Raw genomic sequence first — 21785 nt, forward strand, 5'->3', positions numbered from 1 at the left:
ACTTGGCATCTGCAGATTGTCGATATTAAAAGCTTCACATTGGAAATAGGAGCAAAACTAATTTTGATCTTCTCTTTCCTACTTCTCAAGGATATGTTTTGCAATATGGTTTGATTTTTCAAGTCCCACAAAAAGATGATCCTGATAACAAAGACAGGTTCACTGTGGTCTATTCGGACCTCTAGTGTTGTCCAAAAACAATTCATGAGCCACAATGTTGCACTGGGAGCGGTGCAGTAATTCATCCATGTCCTACTGATGCAGCCCCACTGCAAAGGATGGATTCAGTATTCCTCATTTCCAAAAAATGTAACCTAACTTGGATCCACCTGCAGCACAGGATGTTAGAGGGATGAGTAACAATACACTGTGAGTCAAGGTCTAAGTGCAAGAGCTTGTAGCCATACCGAGTAGGGCTGTGGTATTTATGTCTATCTAGTAAAACTTAACTGCATCAAATTTAAAATTGCGAACACGTGACATCTAAAAAGCGGCAAGAGTCATGTTCCAAAATGACAAACTAAGCAGGTCAGGAAAACCTAAATAGCAACCTCACAAGCTTCCATTCCATCTGTTACACAAGCTATTACAAGATGTGGAGTTTGACAGTGACCAAAAGCCTGAACCCTTTTTTTCTCTCCGAGCTTGTTTGGAGTATTAAATGGTGGTCTGAGCTGCCAGCAGTGAAAGTCTGCCCGCCTGTCACTCTCCCCAGCCAGCACTCTGTCACAAAAAAATACATCCTCCATCAACAGCACACACTTCCTCCAGCCCAGATTAAACTCTTGGTTCTTTCCCCAACTATACTGCTGGCTCTATTATTTAATGTTACCGCTCTCCTCTCCATCTCTTCCTTTCTGCTGTTGCCCACTGAATCCTCCTTTCTGCACTTCTTATGCTCTCCCTTTGCTTCTTGTACTCGGTCCTGTATTCCTTGCCAGAGAGAGTGTGTGTAATTTGCATAATCTGAATTAGCCTAATCTGATGTCCAGCTGGCTACGAACAGGGCTGCTCTGACCGGACTCTTTAATGGTGGAGAGTGCTCTCCAAGAAAGTAGCAACTCCGATGGCCGTGGTCTCCCTGGAGGTACGGAGGAAGTCTCTCAAAAATAGATTTCAGCTGCAACAGCCCTATTCACTTGTAGACCATGTACAAGCTGCACACATAATCATGTTGACTGTGTAATTTCAAGCTATCGTTCGGAGAGGCATGGTTTTCCACAGTCATCATCCAAGTCAGTGGACACGCGGCCAATCCCTGACTAGCCCTTGGGTTGTTCACTGGAAGTGCAGTGTTAACGACACACACAAACACACAGAGAGCTCTAGATGCATCCGGTCACCGACCCTCAAACAAGACACACATGGAGGCATTATTTCAAGGGTCATAGAGGTTTTACCGCACCCATGGGCATAAAACAATATAAACTCCCACCCACACACACAGACACTTCGGTTTGCTTACTAATCATCAGGCTGGAAAGAATGACCTAAGAGCTGGAGGGCGAACTCAGAATCGCTGTTTTGCGTTTGTGTTATACAGGAGATACATGCACACACACAGACAAATCCATATTATGGCACTTTGTCAAATAACACTCATTTACATGCACCTAACTGCATGAAAGTATAGATTTTTGAGTAAATACATGTCTAGACTCAGAATCTGCAGAAATTGAAACGCACGCACGCACACACACGCACACACACACACACACACTGCTGGATGCCAAGAGAGGAGAATGACGAGATGACTTAATAAGCACTCACACCAGCTAATGGGAGCGTGGGTGATGGAGAAAGGGAGCAAATGAGAGCGAGAATGGAGGCATAAAATGGAGAAGTGAGAGAGAGAGAGGTATGGAGATGAGGGTGCCAGGAGCGGGATGTGGTGGTGCCATGTGAGAGTGTAGTAGGGGGACATTAGAAGAAAGTAAGATTATGTGAATCAAGCGTGCAAAAGGACTGGAAGGGGGAAAAGAGGGAAACAACAAGGAGAAGAGAAAGATGAAGACAAAGGATGTGGAAATGGTGGAAAAAAAGGTGTTGAGGTGAGGAGGAACAGAAGGCAGAAGGGGAACAAGATAAAAGGAGGAGCAGAGGAGTGACGGGAAAGGGAGGCAGAGAGGGAGATTGTGACAGCATTGCTGCAGGGAGCAATTGAGGCAGGCAGAAATATAGAGGCTGAAAATAAATGAAAAATGCACAAGAGAGGGGAGAAAAATGCCTGGTGATTTTTTTTTCTTTTTCTAGAGAGAAGAGTTGTCAGAGGCCACCACAACAGATGAGGAACAAAACAAGCACCAGGCGCACAACACAACAGGTAGGAGAAAAGAACACAGAGAACCTGTCGAGGAGAAGAGAAAAGAACACTTGAGAGAAAATAAAGCAAACTGTTGAGAGAGCAACAATGAAAACAGACAGACAGACAGACACACAGGCAAGTGTTCAGGACGCAGGATGCACATAAACGGCTTCTGTCAGGGCACAGTGACGAGCTCGTGCTCAGAAGATCAATCATGCAGTCATCTAATCTTGCAATATTACAGCTGTGCACTGTCTCTCTCGCCGTGTTGCTGTCGGTGTCGTGATCCTGGATAGCAAGTTATCTGCAAAAGCAAAGAGCAGGCAGCTGCACACGTACAAGCTCCGCTGCACTAGTCCTGCAAAGAGCTAACGTGTTAGAGCAGGGGATAGAGAGAGGGGCGGTGAAGTGCCACAACACAACACCAGAATTACCAACAACCTCCAAATAGCTCCTGCTCCACATCCCCCTTTTTTCCCTTTTTTTTTTTGGCAGGATGGGTTTGCAGGGCAATTGTGGAGGAGAAATAGTCCTGTTTTCATCTGCAGGAAGAGTCAACTTTCACACGTTTGCACGTTGCGAGTGCATCTACGACCACCTCTTTATTCAAAATAGCAACAAATTTACACCTTGCCTTTTTAGCACTCTTGGGGAAAGGTGTTGGTTTGGGTTTGTGGGAGGGAAACAAAGCCTAATTCATAAGATGAAACAAACCGTGTTCAGTCACTTGGAAAAGGTCCTGAATGGTCTAATTTTCCCTGAAAAACCAATAATAATCTACTTTGGCAAATATGTTTTAAACGACTGCACACTGTTAGTAGGTAATATTTTCAGCCTGGCACCGATCCCCTGCTCAGTGTGCCCATTCATTGGAGCAGCCAGGTTGGATTTGTGAGATTTACATTAGATTTTATTAGAATGAGCAACAAGGGAGTAAAATATTTTTTCACAAGCTGCAGGTTTTCATTAAAAAAAAACAACAACTCCTTATTTCATAAGCATTTTTCCATCTCTCATCATCTCATTCACTTTCACATGGCCTTGACTTACTTAGGAATACCCTCAATGTCATCAAGCTCCCCCACCCCACCCCACCCACCCACCCACCCCAAAACTGACATCTTTTGTTGCCATGGATACCGTGCTTCCAAGGTAACAGCAAGACGGAAAAGCAGTGTGTGAGCAGAGTGACAAATACCTTTGACATGTGTGTGTTTACCAGCATCAATGCTAGAGTCTGTGCGCGCGCACACACACACACACACACACACACACAAGCATGCAAGCACACACATGGACTCAGCTGCCTCTTACTCTCCACCCTCAGTTTACTCTGTCAAAAAAGATACGCTCATGTGAGCATGAATGAACACACACACATTCGCACTAAAACTTCATCTTTAAAAACAGTTTCTCTACTGAGAAACTCCTGAGGGAACACCTGTTGGTCTCTTCCTTCCTTTCGTTCTTTGTGATCTGTGTATTTGTACTGGAGTGGGTGTATGTACAAGAAAATAAAAACAGTGTTTTAAGTTTTTAACTGTCTTGATGTCTCTGTGTGTGTGTCTGTGTGTGTGTGTGTGTGTGTGTGTGTGTTTTTGAGGCTCTTAATAGGCATATGCCTGCGCATGCGTGTGTGTGTGTTTGTGTTTGTATTCCCTCACCCCTGGACAGCCTCCTCTGCTTGGTCTGCATGGTCAGCGTACCCACCACAGCCCCCATGTTTGCCGTCGTCGTCGTGGAAACAAGAGCGTCTGTATGCTGAAGTCTGTATCTCTTCGTCACGTTTGGAGGGCTAGAGCGCACACCCACACACACACTCCCTTGCCCCCCTTCCTCTCCCCATCCTCCTCTCTCTCTCTCTCTCTCTCTCTCCACCTCCTCTCTCAGTGACTGCTCTCGACAGAAACCCTCTTTTCTATCATCCCTCCTTTCATGCTTTCTCCCCCGGCTCACAGCACCCCTCCTCTCTTTCTTTCTCTCTCTCACTGAGCCCCTTTTCTCACCAAACTCTCCATCTCCCTCCCTTCGTCCCATTTCCTTGTTTTTCATTAAGGGTTGTAGACTCCCACCCTCCCTCTCTCACTCTCTTTCACCGCAAGCCAAAAGCATCAGTGATTCAGTATGAAATCACAGGATGTTGATTCACTAAATTATAAATTAATATGAGTGTACCCATTGATTTGTAGGCGATAACATTCCGTGAATCACTGTGGAAAAAAACAACATGCCGTTTTACATTTCCACGCCTAAATGCGGCTTGTTTTCCTCCAATGGAGGAAAAATATCGCTCCTGTTTTTCCCTCAACATCACAGTTTGTTCATGAAAAGGCCACTTCAATCCAACAACACCTCCAGTCACTCCATCCATCATTCTTGTTCATCCATCCACATACACACTAACAGGGATGGATGAAGGAGCAGGGGGGAAATAAGGAGGGAAGAAAGACGGGCAGGCAGCAAGAGAGCAGGAAGGAGGGAACAGCTTAAAGTCAAGCATGTAAGAAAAGAGAGGGAGAGATTAAAAAGAGGAAGAAGCAAGGGATAAGAAGAATGAGATATTAAATAGGGCACAAGTAGGATTGAGGCAAGTGTCACATTACTGCGGGAGTGTGTGTTCTTGTCTGGACGAGCTTGCCTATCCTCACACATATCCCAGGCGAAATCACATTTTAATTACAGCCCAATCAATATAAACAAGGTATACGGTCTTCAATGACCAAAGTACAAAGAGACAAATTGGATGACAAACTACGTGCTGTGCATGTACAACATGCAAACACTGCACATACATTTTTCATGGATTCGGCCATGGAAGAAGAACTCAGATTCATTCCTGCATTTATGAATTTGTGTACAAAAGTATTGACAGCAAATCTACCTATGTATGCTAAGTAAAAGTGTTCATGATGCAGAACACTGCATTTAAAAAACAGTCTACACAATCCATTGCATTAGCTCTGCCATAACTTCTTCTTTTATGATGCCTAAAATCTGTTTTCAATAACTCATGGAGGTGTTCATTCAATGTTAGTGGTGTTGTTATTTGTACAGGAATATGTATTTATGTAAATAGTAAGGATATAATATACTATAAATGCTAATATACTATATTGAACATTTTATGGCAGAGGTGTTGAATTATATTACAATAGATTGCTATTAGATTTATTTTCAGCTATGGTCCAAGTAAAAAAAATAATAAACAGGGTTAACAGCAACAGATGCTTCTGAAATATATCACTTTTCAGATGACAATTGTCCTTTTATATCAAGAAGTGTTAATGTTTCCACAAATGTGTCAGCTACTCAGTTTTTGTCTGCTTCTAGTAACTAATGGACAAGGCGTGATTGTTAGGAAGCCATATGGACAGATTTAGCCGGAAATATTCTGTTTGGTGAGTAAAAAAAAAAAAATCTGCAATCTGCTTCTGTAAAAATGTGCTCATGAATGCTCTAGTGTGTGTTTGTGTGTGTGTGCGTGTGTGTGTGTGTTTGTGTGTGCGTGTGTGTGTGTGTGTGTTAACTGAAAAATAGACAGAATGGGCAGCAGTGGGGAGTAATGTTTTCATGCTACCCACACACACACACACACACACATACACACTAACATACACAGAGAATCCCACATACACACTAACATACACAGAGAATCCCACATACACACTTTGCAGACACACAAACCATGAGCAGAATGAGTGGTTGATTATTCGATGAGGTTGAGACCTCACCGTGGCATCCAAACAGCATGATGTACCATGAGGCAAGACCATTTCCTGCTACACACACACACACACACACACACACACACACACACACACACACTCACAAACCTTGTACTTCTATCTTAGTGAGGACAGACATTGGCATGATGCATTCCCAAGCCCCTTACCCTAACCGTCCCAAATAAATGCAGAACCCCAACACTTACCCCATACCTAACCTAAACATAATTCTAACCCTAACCCTAAACCAATTCTTAACCCTCAAGCAGCCCTTTGAAAAAAATGAATGGCCAAAATGTTCTAACATTCCCAAAAAGATCCCACTCCGTAGATCTACTCAAAATGGTACACACACACACATACAAACACACACCTCCCTCTCTACTTGTCCGGCTCCCCACTGTTTTTATTCTGTCTGTAGAAATTACAGACTATCAAAATGATATCTCCCCATCTTCACTGAACCCCACTTCATATTTAGCATTAAACCATATCTATCCATCTCTCTCCACACCATCCATCTATGAATTCGTCTCCAGACATTCGGCCTACACCAATTACGTCTTTATCTGTCCACCTCTCCCTAAATAAATCTCTGCACACGTATCAGCCTTGTGTTCCCGTTGTCTCAAACTGTCCCTGGCTTGTCCAAATCGCAAATCCCCATCCCTGCTCTCCGACAGAAATATCTGTCCTTCTCCTAATAATTTCAGAGTGTGTATGTAGAGCAGAGAGAGCGAGCAAGGTGTTGAGAGAGCGTATGTGTTTGCGTTTGTGCTTGTGTGTAAAATACTGCTGCAAAATTGGTGTTTCCCTGCAGGCAGACTGTACCAGTGTCACACGTTTACAACAAAATAAAGTAGGAAAAAGAGGATTGGAGAGAAAAAAACATCAGCAAAAGTAGGAAGAGGTAGGAGGGCAGGAGGAAGGGGAATAGCAGCGAAGGCAAAGATAGAAACATATTTGCCAATGAAAGGAGGAGGAGGAGGAAACACACCAGGAAAGCTTCCAGCGGGAGATTAGACTGTGATGCAGAGAGCAAAAGAAAAAGAAAGTGGATAACAAAAGCCAAGAGAGTGGGCGAGTGGCAAGGCAAGACAGAAAAGCAGGAGGAGAAAGCGACGTGCAAACATACAACATTTTTGAGAGAACAGGAAGGAAGAACAAAGACGATGAGAAAAAAGAATTGGGAGAGAAAATGAAAGTGTAAAGATCTTGATTAAGATTAAAACACAGGGCGGAAGCCTTGGAGAGGCAGACCAACCTGCAGGCAGGCAACATGAATCCCTTTTCCTCCTAAAAGATACATCACCTATTAGAGATGATGATCCTCTCACACTGCTGTATGACACTGGCAAAAAGGGCTTTTCAATTTCTCAGCAGGGACAGTGAAGCGTCGGATAGGGAAGAACATGTCTATTAGGAAAATCAATACCAATCAATACTAATATCCACCGCTGTCCAAATCACACAGACACTTCTCTGCATCTTTATTAGTGGATGCACGCCGAGCCTCCTGCCGGCTCCCATCACATTATGAAAAAAGGGAATAATTAAAAGAGCCTGCGCCATTGATCTGTCGTCATCCAGGGACAGCGGGGAAAGAGAAAAGGAGAAATGGAAGAGGGGCAAGCAGGGAGATCGAGTGGAGAGAGTGAGAAATTAAGGGAAGCGCGGATGGATGTGTCGAGAGGAAGACGAGACGTAAAGCACAGTGACGGCGGAATATGGATTGAGAAACGAAGCAGGAGGATGGGAGATGAAGAGTGATTTAAGAGGGAATCAATGAGAAGGACTCAAGGGAGAGAGGGAGGAGAGGGAACAGAGTCGCCTTCCTCTTGGACATGGTTTCTGCTTCACCATTGTTCTTGTTGCCAACTAGATTGACATTGGATGCCTTCGTAAACACACACACACACACACACACACACACACACATATTGGCAGAGGAGGAAGCAGCAGGAAAACACTCAATGGAGGAACAGAAAGAACAAATAGAGTGTGTGTGGTTGAAATTCAAACCCTGATCCACATATCAACCCATCAGCCCAATCGCTGATCAGTGCATCGAGCTGAAATGATTATTTGGTCAACCCATTAATCTATTGAGATACGATTATTTGGGAATTTTGGGAACAGATGTTCTCAACATTTTTCAGGCAAAGATTTTACTTTCACATATGTGAATGCAAAGTGAACGTTTGGGTTTTGGACCGACCTTTGGATCAAACAAGCTAATACGCCATGTTTGTATTCATAATGATGGTTTTTCATTTAGTTTTTGACATTTCGAAGACACACTGATCCTTTGTGTGGTCAAAGAGAAATTGCCCGATTAACCAACAATCAATCCCCCTTCAGAGCAACAAGTCTACACTTGTTGCTCTGACGCAGGAAAAACTGTGTTGGGCTGCAAACTTGCTCATTGTCATTTTGTTTTTTCCTTTGTTGCACATGTGCAGGGAGGAAGATCCAGTATCTGTGACATGACACAACCGACCTCACGCTTACTTGGGCACAGGGATACTGCACATCTTGCATTATTCACAGCGCGCACACACAAACTCACACATCAATGCTTCCTCGGAGTCAGATGTCACACAGTCAAACAGTGTCTCCAGCGAAAGATTGGTCGTCAACAATGTTTTGCAACACAAGCGGCGGCGCGGTGAAACAGACCCGCAGAAACACTACACCTTCTGTTGAGGATGTGAATGTCAGCCCCCATTTCTTATTTTTCCTCCAACAGATTCCTCTGTTGAAGCTGTTCATCTTGTCTCTGTCCTTCCTTCACAGCAAAGAAAAAAGCTTTTTTATTTCTCAGAGGTCACAAACCAAACTCAGGGGTGTATGTATGTGTGATTGTGTGTGTGTGTGTGTGTGTGTGTGTGTGTGTGCGTTTGTGTGTGTGTGTGTGTGTGTGTGTAGATTTGCCTGGTGACTTATGATCCCCTCAGTAACACATTGCTCATAATTTAAAAGTAAAATACATAAAATCTGATTGATGGCTATGACATTAGTGGATTAGTATTTTTCTGTTATTCTGCTGCCCTACTTAACAAAAAAAGAAAAAAAAATGATTATTTTTATTAAGTATGAAACAGTTCCTTTAGGGCTATATTAGTGCAATGAAAGGACTAATTTGTTGTGTTTGTAAACCCTCCACCCGCTCATGTTTTTATCACACAGACACTGTCCAGATGTAAAAGACAATTTAAAACCAAATAGACTCAAAATATTAAATTTGTAAATCTGTTTTTGTTTTACTTAGTAAACTAGAAGTTCACAATGTATATGCTCAAACTGCTTGTTTTCCTCGTATCCATGCATCTGCTGAAAGTACAACAATCCTTATTCAAATTACCGTGACTTCAGATTTCAGTTCATGGTTTGTGCATGTGGTGTAAAAAAGCTGAACTGGCAACATATACAGTAGGCTCAACATGGGTCTCATTTCAACTGTCACATTCATTTAGTTCAAGTGATACACGTCACGGCTGCCATAACAGCGCGTACAAGCCGAACCATATAGTCAGAGCTAAGTAGCTATCTATATTCATCATCTGCATTTCTCTCATTGGCTCCATATTACAAAGCCCCAGAGGCAGGCACAGAGCTGAGCTGTCTACGGAGATATATTACATATAAACTGTTGTTTATCTTTGAAGAACTGAGCAAAAGCATATGCCTGCCAATATTATGCAAATACAGCTTCTTTATTTATACAGTATATAGATTTTTTTTTTCCTTCTAAATTTCATAAATGCTCGAAAGGGGGTTTAATTTGCAACACTGGAAGATCAAACGCTGACAGAGGATGTTAAATGACGGGCAGATCGTTTTAAATGGAAATGATGCTTCCTGTGACTATATGGGTAGTATAGAGCAGCATTAAAGAGAAAATTGAAATATGTCGTAGTATCAAAATCCCATCATTACACGCTCATACTCAGTGACACATAAGCACATACATGCTTCAGGCATGGGATTATTACAACATATCCATTTTCATGTTGCTATGTGCCTATAAAGCTATTTTGCTGTCCTAATTGGAGCTTCTGGTGCACTCCTTTTGATGTGCAGGGAGGAGAGAGGGGGGGGGGGGAACTCTAAAGCCTATTAAAAAAGAAAACAGGTCTCCTTTCCGCTCAGCTCTTTAGCCCTGCAGCAGATGGAAACTTTGAGGCAAATACACTTGTTCTCCAGAAGATCCAGATACACTCACACATGCCCAAACAGACACCTATTTACATCTAGTCTGCTCGCCCCGAACTAAAAGGCTACATGAGTAGTGAGGCTTCAAACTGTTTGAGAGATCCTGGAGTCACACAAGGCTATCCTCAGTGCAGAACTCCGAACACAGAGGAGAGATGTGAGGGTTCGAGAGAGCGAGACAGACAGGAAACCCTAAGATAAACAGCAAAGACAGACGAGTAGCCATAGATCAAGGTGACTTCGGCTGGGGGAATAGAAAAGCAAAAATTGAACCGAGAAACACATAAAAGACAAAATGAGGAGGTGAAATGAGGTGAGAGGGAGCAGCACAGAGAGAGGGAGAGCCAAAATTCACTCGACAGAGCGAGAGAGTACCGAGAAATGAAAAAGTCGAGGCGAAAACAAATGGAGCGAACGGACAGCGAGATGAATGTGTTGCCGAGGTGCAGGTTTTGTGGTTTATAACATACCCACTGGGACATTTTTCATGGGAGCAGAGCAGTTTGTGACAGTGGGTAAATTTCTTTTGTTTTGCCCCAGGTGAAGAGAGATTGTAGATGCATGTGGATAAAAGCCTTAATGCCACGCAAACTGGTTAGGACACTGGCCAATACCCCTGCTTTCCATCGCCCCGAGTGGAAAAAGCCATGACTTTATGCCTCATTTAATAAACCAGACAGAAAACAAACATAACGCCTTTGTTTTGTGTAGCAACTCTATTTGTTGAGTGCATTTTTTGCCCTTCACCATAATGATGAATGAGGCTTTAATCCCTCAATAAGGTCTATCCTGCATATCTGTCCAGACAGGAGTCAGCTTTAGGTCCAAATGGACAGATTTAAGGAGCTCTGTAGTTTTATATGTGATGTCGTTTTTTGGTCTAAATAGCAACACGCCTTTTTTTTGTAAAGTCATTTTTAATCATTTTAGTAAAGGACGATATTGAGTCACTCCCAGTCAGTGTCAGAGTGGAAAGGGTTAAGTCCAACTGAAGCCATCAAAGTCGAGCTGCAAGACTTATTGATTTTGTTCAGTCACAGCTAATGTCATCAGATTCATCCTGTTGACGGGAGACTCCACAACTCGGCCATGAATTAAGTCAGACTGTTTCAGAGGAAAAAACACATTCATCCTGAGCAGTTCTGTATTCTCAGCGACTTTACTTTGGGTCCTTCCTCAGCTCATTTTGAGTTGTGATGGAGGATGAGCCAACATTCCATGCAAAATGAATTCTGCCCTGCTTTCATTAGGCCCCTTTTTATAACAACGCAGCAGATGGTGAAACACACACACACACACACACACACACACACACACACACACACACATACAAATGCATACTGACACTCACACTGCAGCCCCCTGAGGAGCAACCTCACCTCCTCTCTCAACTTTTCGCAATTTTTCTCTCCCACTCGCTCCCACTTTACTCATCTATTACTTGTACAGTGCAAAACTTCAAAGTGGCTGTTATTTACAGGATTCTCTGGAGGGGAGATTTTCCCACACAAATTTACCTAAAAATACATCTCAGATGCTTCGTAAGCATTGTTTCCTTCCATAACTAGTAAATGGGTTGCGCTTTAAATGGGGACAACATGGCCGAGTTTGTGATGCGTGTGTGTGTGTGTGTGTGTGTGTGTGTGTGTATGTGTGCGTGTGTTTTCTCTAGTTCAGTGATTTTTCTATAGGCTCCATATTTTTAGGCTACACAAAAACATCCACCTTGAAATTATGCCTCAAGTATCTATACATCACAGATCTGAAGTGTCTGCTGAGAGCTGTGCCATGCAATGAAATGAGGCGCAGGTCGGAAAACTAAAGTAAACAACCCACGCAGGATGCTATATATGCCCGTGTTTCACAAACACTTTATAGGGTCTCTAAAGTGTATTTACAGCAAATAGTCTGTGTGGTCCGGCGATAATGTTTGACATGCACAACACAGAAAATATAGACAGTTGAGTGGTATTTTCCCCGGGCCCTTACACCACAATCCATGCAAAACAATTGACATCGACTTACATCACCTCCAGTAACACACAACCTGTGTCACATGATCTCACTCTGGTTAATGATACAATTAAAAGTTTTTCCTCCACGTGTGACAAGTGGTGAAACATGACCTGGCTCCCATTTCTGGCCCGAGTTGTTTGTGATAACCATCAGCCATGACATCAACAGACACAGGACAGACCATGGCCAAAGGCTGACGGATTACACCACACTGATTTACTGCGCACACACACACTGCTGCCACGGCCGCCGCACAACACTCACAAAATTTAGCTGTAAATGATGTGCATATATGCCATACCGGATTTTCTTGGACAAAGCTGCTCAGAGTAATTTATGTGTATGGACACACAGGCATTAGCATGCATGAGTCAAGTGTCAGCGCCAGCATCCTCCTGTCAAACAGTAGCAGGGCTGGGCGGACAGGAAGCAGATTGGCTTGGGGAGCAGACAGGGGTAAATACCATCACCTTTTATAGACATACCCAATGGCACATCTGCACACACACACACACGCACTCACTCCTAAATCCATGAAACGTAGGACAGATGGCTCAGAGATTGCATCCTAAACCAATAACGAATGACTTTTTTTCCGTCAACTTTACATCAATGCACAGCATGCGCTGCGCTCGCTCCCATAATGCACTTCTTGTACAATATTCATGACTCTGAGAGCAAACATGCAAGACTCCATCATTAAGGCACAACACACAACATGACAGGTGCTGCTCTCATGTGCTCACATTCAAGAAAAAGCACAAAACACACACAGACGCAGTGACGCACACATCCTGAGTAATTTGATGAAGGAAATAAAAAAAAGGGGAGAGAAAAAACATTCTTACCTTTACGGTAGTTCACCTGCTTGGTTTGCAAGGAAAAGGTTCCCATCACAATACCCATGTTGACTTCTGGAGAGATTGCACTTGCGAGTGAGTGAGTGTGTGTATGTGTGTGTGTGTGTGTGTGTGTGTGTGTGTGTGTGTGTGTGTCCAAGTGTATGCCTGCCCGCCTCTATTCAAGGTTTGGTTGTCAGTGTGTATGTTGTAGTGGAGTTAGTCCATCAGCCAGCTGTATGTAGGGAAATACAGATATCACTTCTCATTCTGCCTCACAACCACACAGCTCTGCTGCTTCTGCTCGAGGGTGTGTGTTTCTGTGTGAGTAAGTGAGTGAGTGAGATAGAGAGAGAGGATGCGTGCGCGTGTGTGTGTGTGTGAGTGAGAGAGAGTGAGAGAGCGGTAGAGTGTGTGTGAATGAAAAAGAGGGTGCACGTGCACTCTGAAGCTACCTTTGTCTGCGCTGTCACTGAAGCTGCCTATTTTACATCCTCTCTATCTCTTTACCTCGCGCACCCTCCCTCCTCCTCTCTCTCACTCTCTCTCTCTCTCTCTCTCTCTCTCTCCGTCTCTCAGTGTGTCCCCTGCCACCAGACTGTCATTCCATCAATTCCTCTGTGCCTCTTTATGTATCTGCCTCTCTCTGTCTCTGCCTCTCTCCTCTCCCTCTTCCCCTCTGGTTCATCGCAGCCGCTCTGTCTTTGTCTGTCTGGTTTGGAAATGGGGATTGCACAGTGTTGCACAGGAAAAGACAGGGACGGAGAGGGGAGGGGGGGCGTGTGTGTGTGTGTGTGTGTGTGTGTGTGTGTGTGTGTGTGGAGAGAGGGATGGAAAATCTGAGAGAAGAGAGAGGGAAGAGGAAATGAGAGGAGAGAGGGAGGAGAAGAGGAAGAAGAGACAGACAGAGACAAATTAGGAGGGTTCACAAATGCAGTGGCGACATAGTGAAGGGAAGAGAGGGAGTGGGTGAAAGAGAGAGAGAGACAGAACGAATAGAAGGGTGCAAGAGGTGAGGGGAGATAAGGGAGGGCTAGACTGATTCGTCCCGTTTTGCTATTCAGGAGGTAAACAGTCTGACTGAGGAGAGTGTATTTGCTACATGAACGGGTCTGTCCGTCAGGCAGGTGTGCGTGTGTGTATGTGTGTTTGTGTGTATATCCTGCTAGCGGATGTGTCACGGATAAAGCCCCGTACATCTGACACCGCCACTTTTGCAGAAACGCCGCCTCACATATGTCGGTGCCGTTGTCAACGCGCTGTATCGGGTTTTTCGCTCTTGATTCTCCTGATGAATCCATGGACTGCAACTACACACAGATACACAATCGTGCCACACACCCACCACAACATTAGACATGACCCCTGCCCACAACAGAGTCCGCCTCACACATCTAATCCTGTGTCAATCACGCTTAACCCCTTACCCTCTGTGCTGCGCCCTGCTGTGGAGATTGGCGGGCAGCACTGGAGGTATTGACTAAAGCCCCTATTGATATTCTTCACGTGGCTTCAGTTAGGAAAACAATTTACAGCCGTGCCATCGCTGTGGCTGAGCGAAGGCCATCAAGGCCAATGATAAAGTCCTTAGGCCATGGCATTCATTAAAAGCCACTTGTTGCGGTAGAGTCTGAAGGCAGGTTAAAAACAAACGCGAGGAAAGGAGGTGTGAAAGACTGAGGTGTAGAGAGAGGAGGAAGGAAATGGAGATGAAATGAGAATCAGGGAAGTGAGAACAAGGAACACTCAGTGTGTGTGTGTGTGTGTGTGTGTGTGTGTGTGTGTGTGTGTGTGTGTGTGTGTGTGTGTGTGTGTGTGTGTGTGTGCGTGCGTGCGTGCGTGTAATGATAAGAGAGAATTTTTTGGACTACTTGCGAGAGCTCACGCCAAAGCTCTGCAGAAATCTGAGAGCCCTTTCTAATCAAAATCAAACACTGACAAATGCATCACACACAACTGCACACATACACTCACAAATACCCACTGGTTCCGGCAAAACAAAAGGTGGCAATACATCAACACAGAGAAACAGGTCTTTCAACCACAAACACACACACGCAGCAGCAGCGACACACACCCATACTGATTCAATTCTGAAAGCTCGGCTGAATAGAGGAGATAAGGGAGCGCGATTTGCTGTAGTGATGATGTTTAACTTCAGCAGAGGGGTTACAAACACATCTAACAACGGAGACAGAGCCACTGGTGATCAAACACTTTGAAAATGCACAGGATAAACTGAAACACCCAGCAAAGGAGAGCTGACATCTTGTAAATAACCAGTTTCAAACAGCAACAGAAGGAGTTGATTTGAAGAAAGCAGAAAGCCATCAGACAATGAATAGAACACAAGCCAATCATGATTGACCCTGGAAACAGTAGCTGGCAAACCAATCCTACAGCAATCTGCTATAACGGACCATGCTATATGAGTTACTGGGAGGACTTTGTGGGGATATTGCTTTGTTATCTGCTCAGAAGTCGAGACTGAATCTCCACATGCATGAGAAGTTCTTAAAGTGTTCAAAAATTGTTCACCTTTTGTACAACGGGGCAAATGGCATGGCATCCACAGGTCCCAGGAGCCAGAGGACACTCAAGGGGCACAAAGCTCCTACGGGGCTGAATGATTCCTGGTGTAACATTAAAAGACATCATTATTTTGCGAACCAGTATAGTGTATGTGCAATTCACAATGAGGCCCTGAAGTACTGGCGTACTCGTTGACTGGTGTACGCAACATTACTAAGAATGGAAAAAGTGAACGAGATCCAGAAAACAGAGACATCGGCTGTCAGTGAACATCAGACCAAAACAGGTCACAACATCAATTATGAAGGGCTCTAATCATCAGCCACATTCCAGATTTACACTGGAGGCCAGAGACCATCCGAGGCAGAGGTCACAGTCTCACCCCTCAGTTGTTATGAGACTGAAAGTCCTCTACAGAGGTCATGTGACAAGCATTTTCCAGCTTTATCGCCAGGACTACATCATTTTGTTGCTGCCTGCCAAAACATCTAGAAATAACACTGAAGAAAAATATTCTGATCGTACACTACAAAGTTTGGTTAGATTCAGAGTTAAAATGACCGATTGGAGTCGAGATGAGGTAAGGGGACCTTTGTCAAATGACCACTTGGTTTAGGTGAGAGAACGATCGTGGTGGCTGTTGTCAGAGTAAACCGAGTGTTGGTTTGTTGGTAAGAAACGTTAAACAGCTGACTCACATGTCAAAGCCATGCTGTAAAAGTTGCACAGATTGTAAAGACCGTTGAGGCAAATTTGTAATTTGTGACATTGAGCTACATAAATCTAACTGACTTGACCGTCCATCCACCCTGACCTCCTTCATTAGAGGACTTCTTGGCTCTGTGATAGCATTGCACACATTTCTCCTGTTTCCCAACAAATCCCACAGCTGCTGGAGGACTTTGTAAGAGAAACATAAAGAAACGGGCAGATTTCATAAGGTGGAAAAAGCCAGTAACACTTCATTTCACAGCTCTGCAATTTCTCAATTATTTATTATGTTTCCCAGAAAGATCCTGGTATCTCTGCACTAATTACAGGACAAACAGAGACAGAGTTCACGGGCAGCTTTTCCAGTTAGTTCAGTTTGTTGTTTTGAGCTTATTTTTGAATCCTTCGTATATGCTGAACTGTCAGCTTAGCATTTGGAATTGATTGGAAGTGTTTTAACTAATCACTCTCTCTTTACCTGTATTGATTGTATGGTTCTTTCCAGGAAACTTCTTTGAAAATTATTAAAAATTAACAGACTCATAAAATTAAATTTTACAGAGAAAAAAAAGGTTAAGCCTTGAGTACAGGATATTTGAACACATGTCCACACTAGTGTTGTGAACCACCGGCATTGTCTGATCATTTCAGTGGTTTAAACAAGGAAACCAAAACAGCTTTGTACAGTAGACGTGCAGTTGCAGCAGCAATTACGCCAACAGCAACAGGTTCATCACATTACGCCGACCGACGAAGTCTTCCAGGACATTAAACCTGACATCCTCTGTGCTGCTGTTCGGTCCTGTCCCGGCTGCTGTGGATCATCCGGAATGCCAGCCTACTTGTCTCTCATCGTTTGGTTACCATTACACAACAGACCTTTTCACTCGATTGATATTGCTGCCCGTATGAATGGATGCAAGGCGGAGAATGAAAAAAGATGGGGTCAGTGTGTGGGGTGAAGTATTTCACAGCGGAGAGAGTGGGTGTTGACAAGGACAGGAAATGTGGCGGCTGGCGAGCAGGCAGTGAATAATAAATTGGCTGGTTAGTCGCTGCCTGGTCTTATCAGACGAAGGCTGGATAGAATGTGTCATAGTGATGACCACACAGAGGAGAGAACACGGGGGCAACGAGAGAGCAGAGATTTGGGACGGAGGGGAAAAGAAATGAGACAAGGGAGTGGAGGAGTGCAAGATAGACGGCAGGGGGTTGTGGGAGAGGGGAGGAGGTGGGGAGAAGGGAATGAGAGCAGAGAATTGGGAGGCCAGAGAAGATGGAGGGCAGATAGGTGAGGAGGGAAAGGAGGGGGAGGGGGTCGATGTAATGAGGGAGCGGGGGAGTAGAGAATGATAGTAACAGGACGCAGGGAGTGGAAACAAGTCAGGACAGTGAAAATGAGGAACAAGCAGTGAAGAGTGAAAACTGCGCCTGACCACTAACCGGCTCAAACAGGCTCAGTGTCATCTGGGTAATCCAAACAAACCCTTCGATTCAGTGGAGTGAGGAGCGAAGACGGCGAGCTCAAAGATCCTGACGGACAATGAGAACGAGGTGTAGCGCTGCTGAGATCAGCCCCGCGTCGGTTTCCCTCTAACAAAGCCAGACGTGTGTCAGTTACTCCCGACCATAGGCCCGACTGCGATCGATATGCAGCAAGTGAGTCTTTACTTGTCAAGGTTTTTGAAAGACAATTGTTTTTGAGTTGGGGTTTTTTCTGCTCACTATCGAGCTGAACCAATGTGCCTATATGTTCAAAACACTGAACGTGACAGTACAGGGACAGTGATGCCCACAACAACCTCACAAAAAGTTTCCAATTACAAGTAATGGATAAGTCTATTGTCAGCAACTATTTTGATAATCAATTAATCGGTTTATCTACTGACTATCTACGGGATTTGAACTCCTGTAAGAGCAGACTTATACATATACATACATGTAGGCCCATATGTTGTATAGATAAACAATGACACGGTCACTTGATCAGGAAAGGGTTCGTTGCACACAAAGAATTATAGCCTGACTCGGGAGTTCCCCTCAACTCTACTGAGCACAATCACTGCAATGGTTTTATTAATAATATTATCTTTCCAGACGCAGCAGCAGACTTCTGTTTCCAGCATAACACCCTGATGACATAGTGGAGCCTCGAGGAAGTAAACATAGATGCGTGAATACTGGACTTACATTCACCAGATATTCAGAAACACGACTCCATGGGTCATATTCCGTTGCTCGTGCCGGATGAACGGATGTGTCTCGATTTTGGCTCTGCAACTGTTGGTTAACATCTTCTTCGTTGGTGTGTCAATGTTGTATTTTTTTTCCCCGCTGCCCCCAGGTGGACAAAATAAAGAAAAACTCTTCTTGTGCCTTGGAAATATCTGGATTGGATACTTGAATGAATATCTAAAATAGAAAAAGACAAAAGATGAATATCTGACAGAGATATTGGTCTCTTTATTGGAAGTGTAAACGATTTATATCTTTCATTAGAGTTATAAATTCAATTTTGAGAATTGTGCCGAGATTCGCAGCATATCAAATAATATGGTTAATGTAAAATCATAACGATAGTTGCCAAAAAGTTGTACATAAATACAGTTTATTCGATTGCAATCCTATACATACTAGCTGAATTAGCTTCTTACAATTAATTTATGCCATGAAACATTGGATGTTCTGACAGATTTACTAACTATGATAATTAGAATAAACCTTCAAAAAACCACGATGTCCCATAGAGAATATCTCAGAATTATGAGGTTTATTTTTCTTGTAATGATTAAATAGTGACTGATAATTATCAGATGACTCTTGAGCCCATTGATGAATGTCATTTTTCAATGCTCTGAGTGCCAAAAAAACCCAAACAAGCCATTTATATTCCCCGCATGAGTGCGGAGGCAGATAAACAAATGAAACCAGTCTGTGAGTGTGACTACACAGAGGGAGAGAATCTTCTGTCTCATCCTGTGATCAATGTGACTCAGAAGGAGACCAGTGGTGATGCCCAGTTGTAGCAGACTGATCACTGGTGACAGTGTTTTATTTAAATGAACAGGGGCATGTGATGGTGAATCCCCGCCGTCTGGAGCTTTCTCTCCATGACAACAGACTATTTCTCGCCTCAAGGCCAGTGAATCAGTGAATCTCTCGGAAAGATCCACCACTGCACACCGCCCACATGCTTTATGTCACCTGTCTAGACGTGAAAAAACTCCACTTTGGCTCTTTAAAGACCCGGTCAGCTTGAGGTGAACATGCACAGCACGTAAAGCACTAAGATTTACACTAACACCAAACTGTTTTTCATTTTTCAGCCTGGCCGACATATTTACTGTTTCTATTCGTCATGAATGTTTTGGAAACAGCATCGCCCCGTCCTGTGGGTGCTGCTGTACTGGAGCCCTGCCACCCTCCTCTACTGTAGCTGGAGAGACACCTATTACACACATCACACACTAGGAAAAAGGGAAACTGTACATTTCTGTTATCTGCAGCTGTTCGCAGCAGGTTTGACTTCACCTAATGTAGCCCAGTGGTTTGTGTGGAGTGAATACAAACGCCTCTCCTCCTCCGTGTCTCCCTTTTCTCCCTCCTCAGCAGACGAGACTGATGGAGGTGTTGATTGTATGCAGCCTGGGGATTGATTACAGTGTTGTGGGGGCGGGATAGTTGGGGGGGGGGGGGGCGCAACCTTATTATGCTTCATATTTCGTATGCACTGTGTCCCCTCTGGCGCTCAAAACTCATATGACAGCATTTTGGTTGAATCAGCAGCGGCGGCAGCAGCAGCACACCCACAGGTAGTGGACTGGGAGAAGCCCACACACATTACAATATCCACATCAAAGTATCTGTGCACAAAGACACACGCATGCTCGCTCACAAATGCAGGCATGCACACATACATGTACTGTACTCCCATCCTCTTACTTTTATGTCTTCCCTGCTCTCTGTTGTCATTTATTCATCCTTCCTACCTTCCCTCCTTCTCTTCTCTGAATACAAAAGTGCAGCCAAGGCCCCCCTGACCCAAAGCGTGGCACATGGAGTGAATATCTGATGGGGAGAAGAAGAAAAAAAGAAAAACAAGAGCTGCTGAATATTTCATTAAGTACTTATGAGGAACACCTTGGATCTGAGTCCTCGTGGCCAATGCCAGTGAACCCTGGGTTGGAAAATCCGCCTCACTGTCCGTCATCGTTCGCCTCAGCCATCAGAGGACGAGCTGCTTCATCAGCCAGCACTTTGACACGCTGAATATTTAAGGCTTGATTTGGTTGAGACTCAATTCTGATCTGCTCTGTGGTTCCAGTGATGGTGAGAAACAAGTAATCTGACGCCCTCTTCTGTGCAGTCCGGGAAACACACATCTGAAGAAAAGATGCACAAAATACTGAGATTCGGGCAAGAATCTGAACTTTTTAGAACTTTCCCCTGACAAAATGACAAAAACAAGCCGTCACACGACAATAAGACATATTGAATGATAAGAAAATCCACATTCTTGTTGTTCTCTTGTTGTCGGTAGCTGTCATTAATGAACAACAGCTTTTCTCTTTCCCTGTTTGTGTAGATGAGCCTTTCCAGTTGAGGCAGGAAAAAGAGAGGGAGGCGGAGACGGATGATTAACATTGCATGTTCCTCCAATTCCCAACAGAGGAGTGCTTTGAAGTCTGAGAAGAGTCAGCATATTTAAAGTTGTTCTTGTTATGTTTTTGTTCCTTCAGGAAAGTTTCCTCAAAAGCGGTTTCTTATTACGAGAATTCCCCTTTGGCAAATGTACCAGTTAGAAGATTTCTTCCTTTTTTTTGTTCAGCTGATCTGACTTAATTTTCTAAGACATCACAACTCCATTAAATAGAGTGTGGTGATAAAACAGAGAAACAGTGCGATGATTTGTATTCAGACCCAGTAGCTGCAGGCTTCCGTGCAGAAAAGAAAAAGATTCAGTTGTGTTCTTTTTGTGTTTTGCTGCGGTTTTCCTGCCAAGCGGGGTTTTGTCTGCTAATAGCTGCCGTTAGGTGCCATCACCTGTGCCCAGACTGCCACAGAGTGTACTGTTCTGTATCCAGGCAGGTTGGCTCTGTATGCCAGTGGGAAGCACCAGAAGGCCGGCTGCACGGAGAGGATAAGTGAAATCATGCAGGCCGTCTACAGCTTGGCACAGCTTGACAGGATGTTTACAGGGTTTTTCAGAGATGGCAGAAAGCTGAGGAGAAAAGGGTTAAAGCGGCGCAGGAAGTGACAGACAGTCAGAGATGAACCGAGAGCGACATCCAAAGCGATGAAAGGGTTTTTGGTCCAATGAGCTTGCAGCCAAAAGAAGTGAGACAAGCTTGCGAGAGGCCTGAAAACTCCAGGCTGAGATTTCTCTGAACTGGTGGCAAACACATTTAGCCAAACAAAGCCAAAGACTTAAGGTCGCGTCGT

General features: G+C 44.1%; 1 protein-coding gene across 2 annotated transcripts in view; it reads right to left on the reverse strand.

Moving 5' to 3' along the window:
• Positions 1-21785, reverse strand: part of LOC118319780 (Kv channel-interacting protein 1) — a 34089-nt gene that overhangs the window by 8689 nt on the left and 3615 nt on the right. The window contains exon 1 of one of the 2 annotated variants that reach the window (XM_035650405.2): positions 3970-4192. The exons of the other annotated variant lie outside the window; for it this stretch is intronic. Within the exon in view, the coding sequence (XP_035506298.1) occupies positions 3970-4027 (58 nt within the window). The 5' untranslated portion in view covers positions 4028-4192. Of the gene's footprint in view, positions 1-3969; positions 4193-21785 lie in introns of those variants that run through there. 2 annotated transcript variants of the gene reach the window in all.

The sequence above is a fragment of the Scophthalmus maximus genome, chromosome 9 (genome assembly GCF_022379125.1).
Source record: "Scophthalmus maximus strain ysfricsl-2021 chromosome 9, ASM2237912v1, whole genome shotgun sequence".
Lineage (NCBI taxonomy): Eukaryota > Metazoa > Chordata > Actinopteri > Pleuronectiformes > Scophthalmidae > Scophthalmus > Scophthalmus maximus.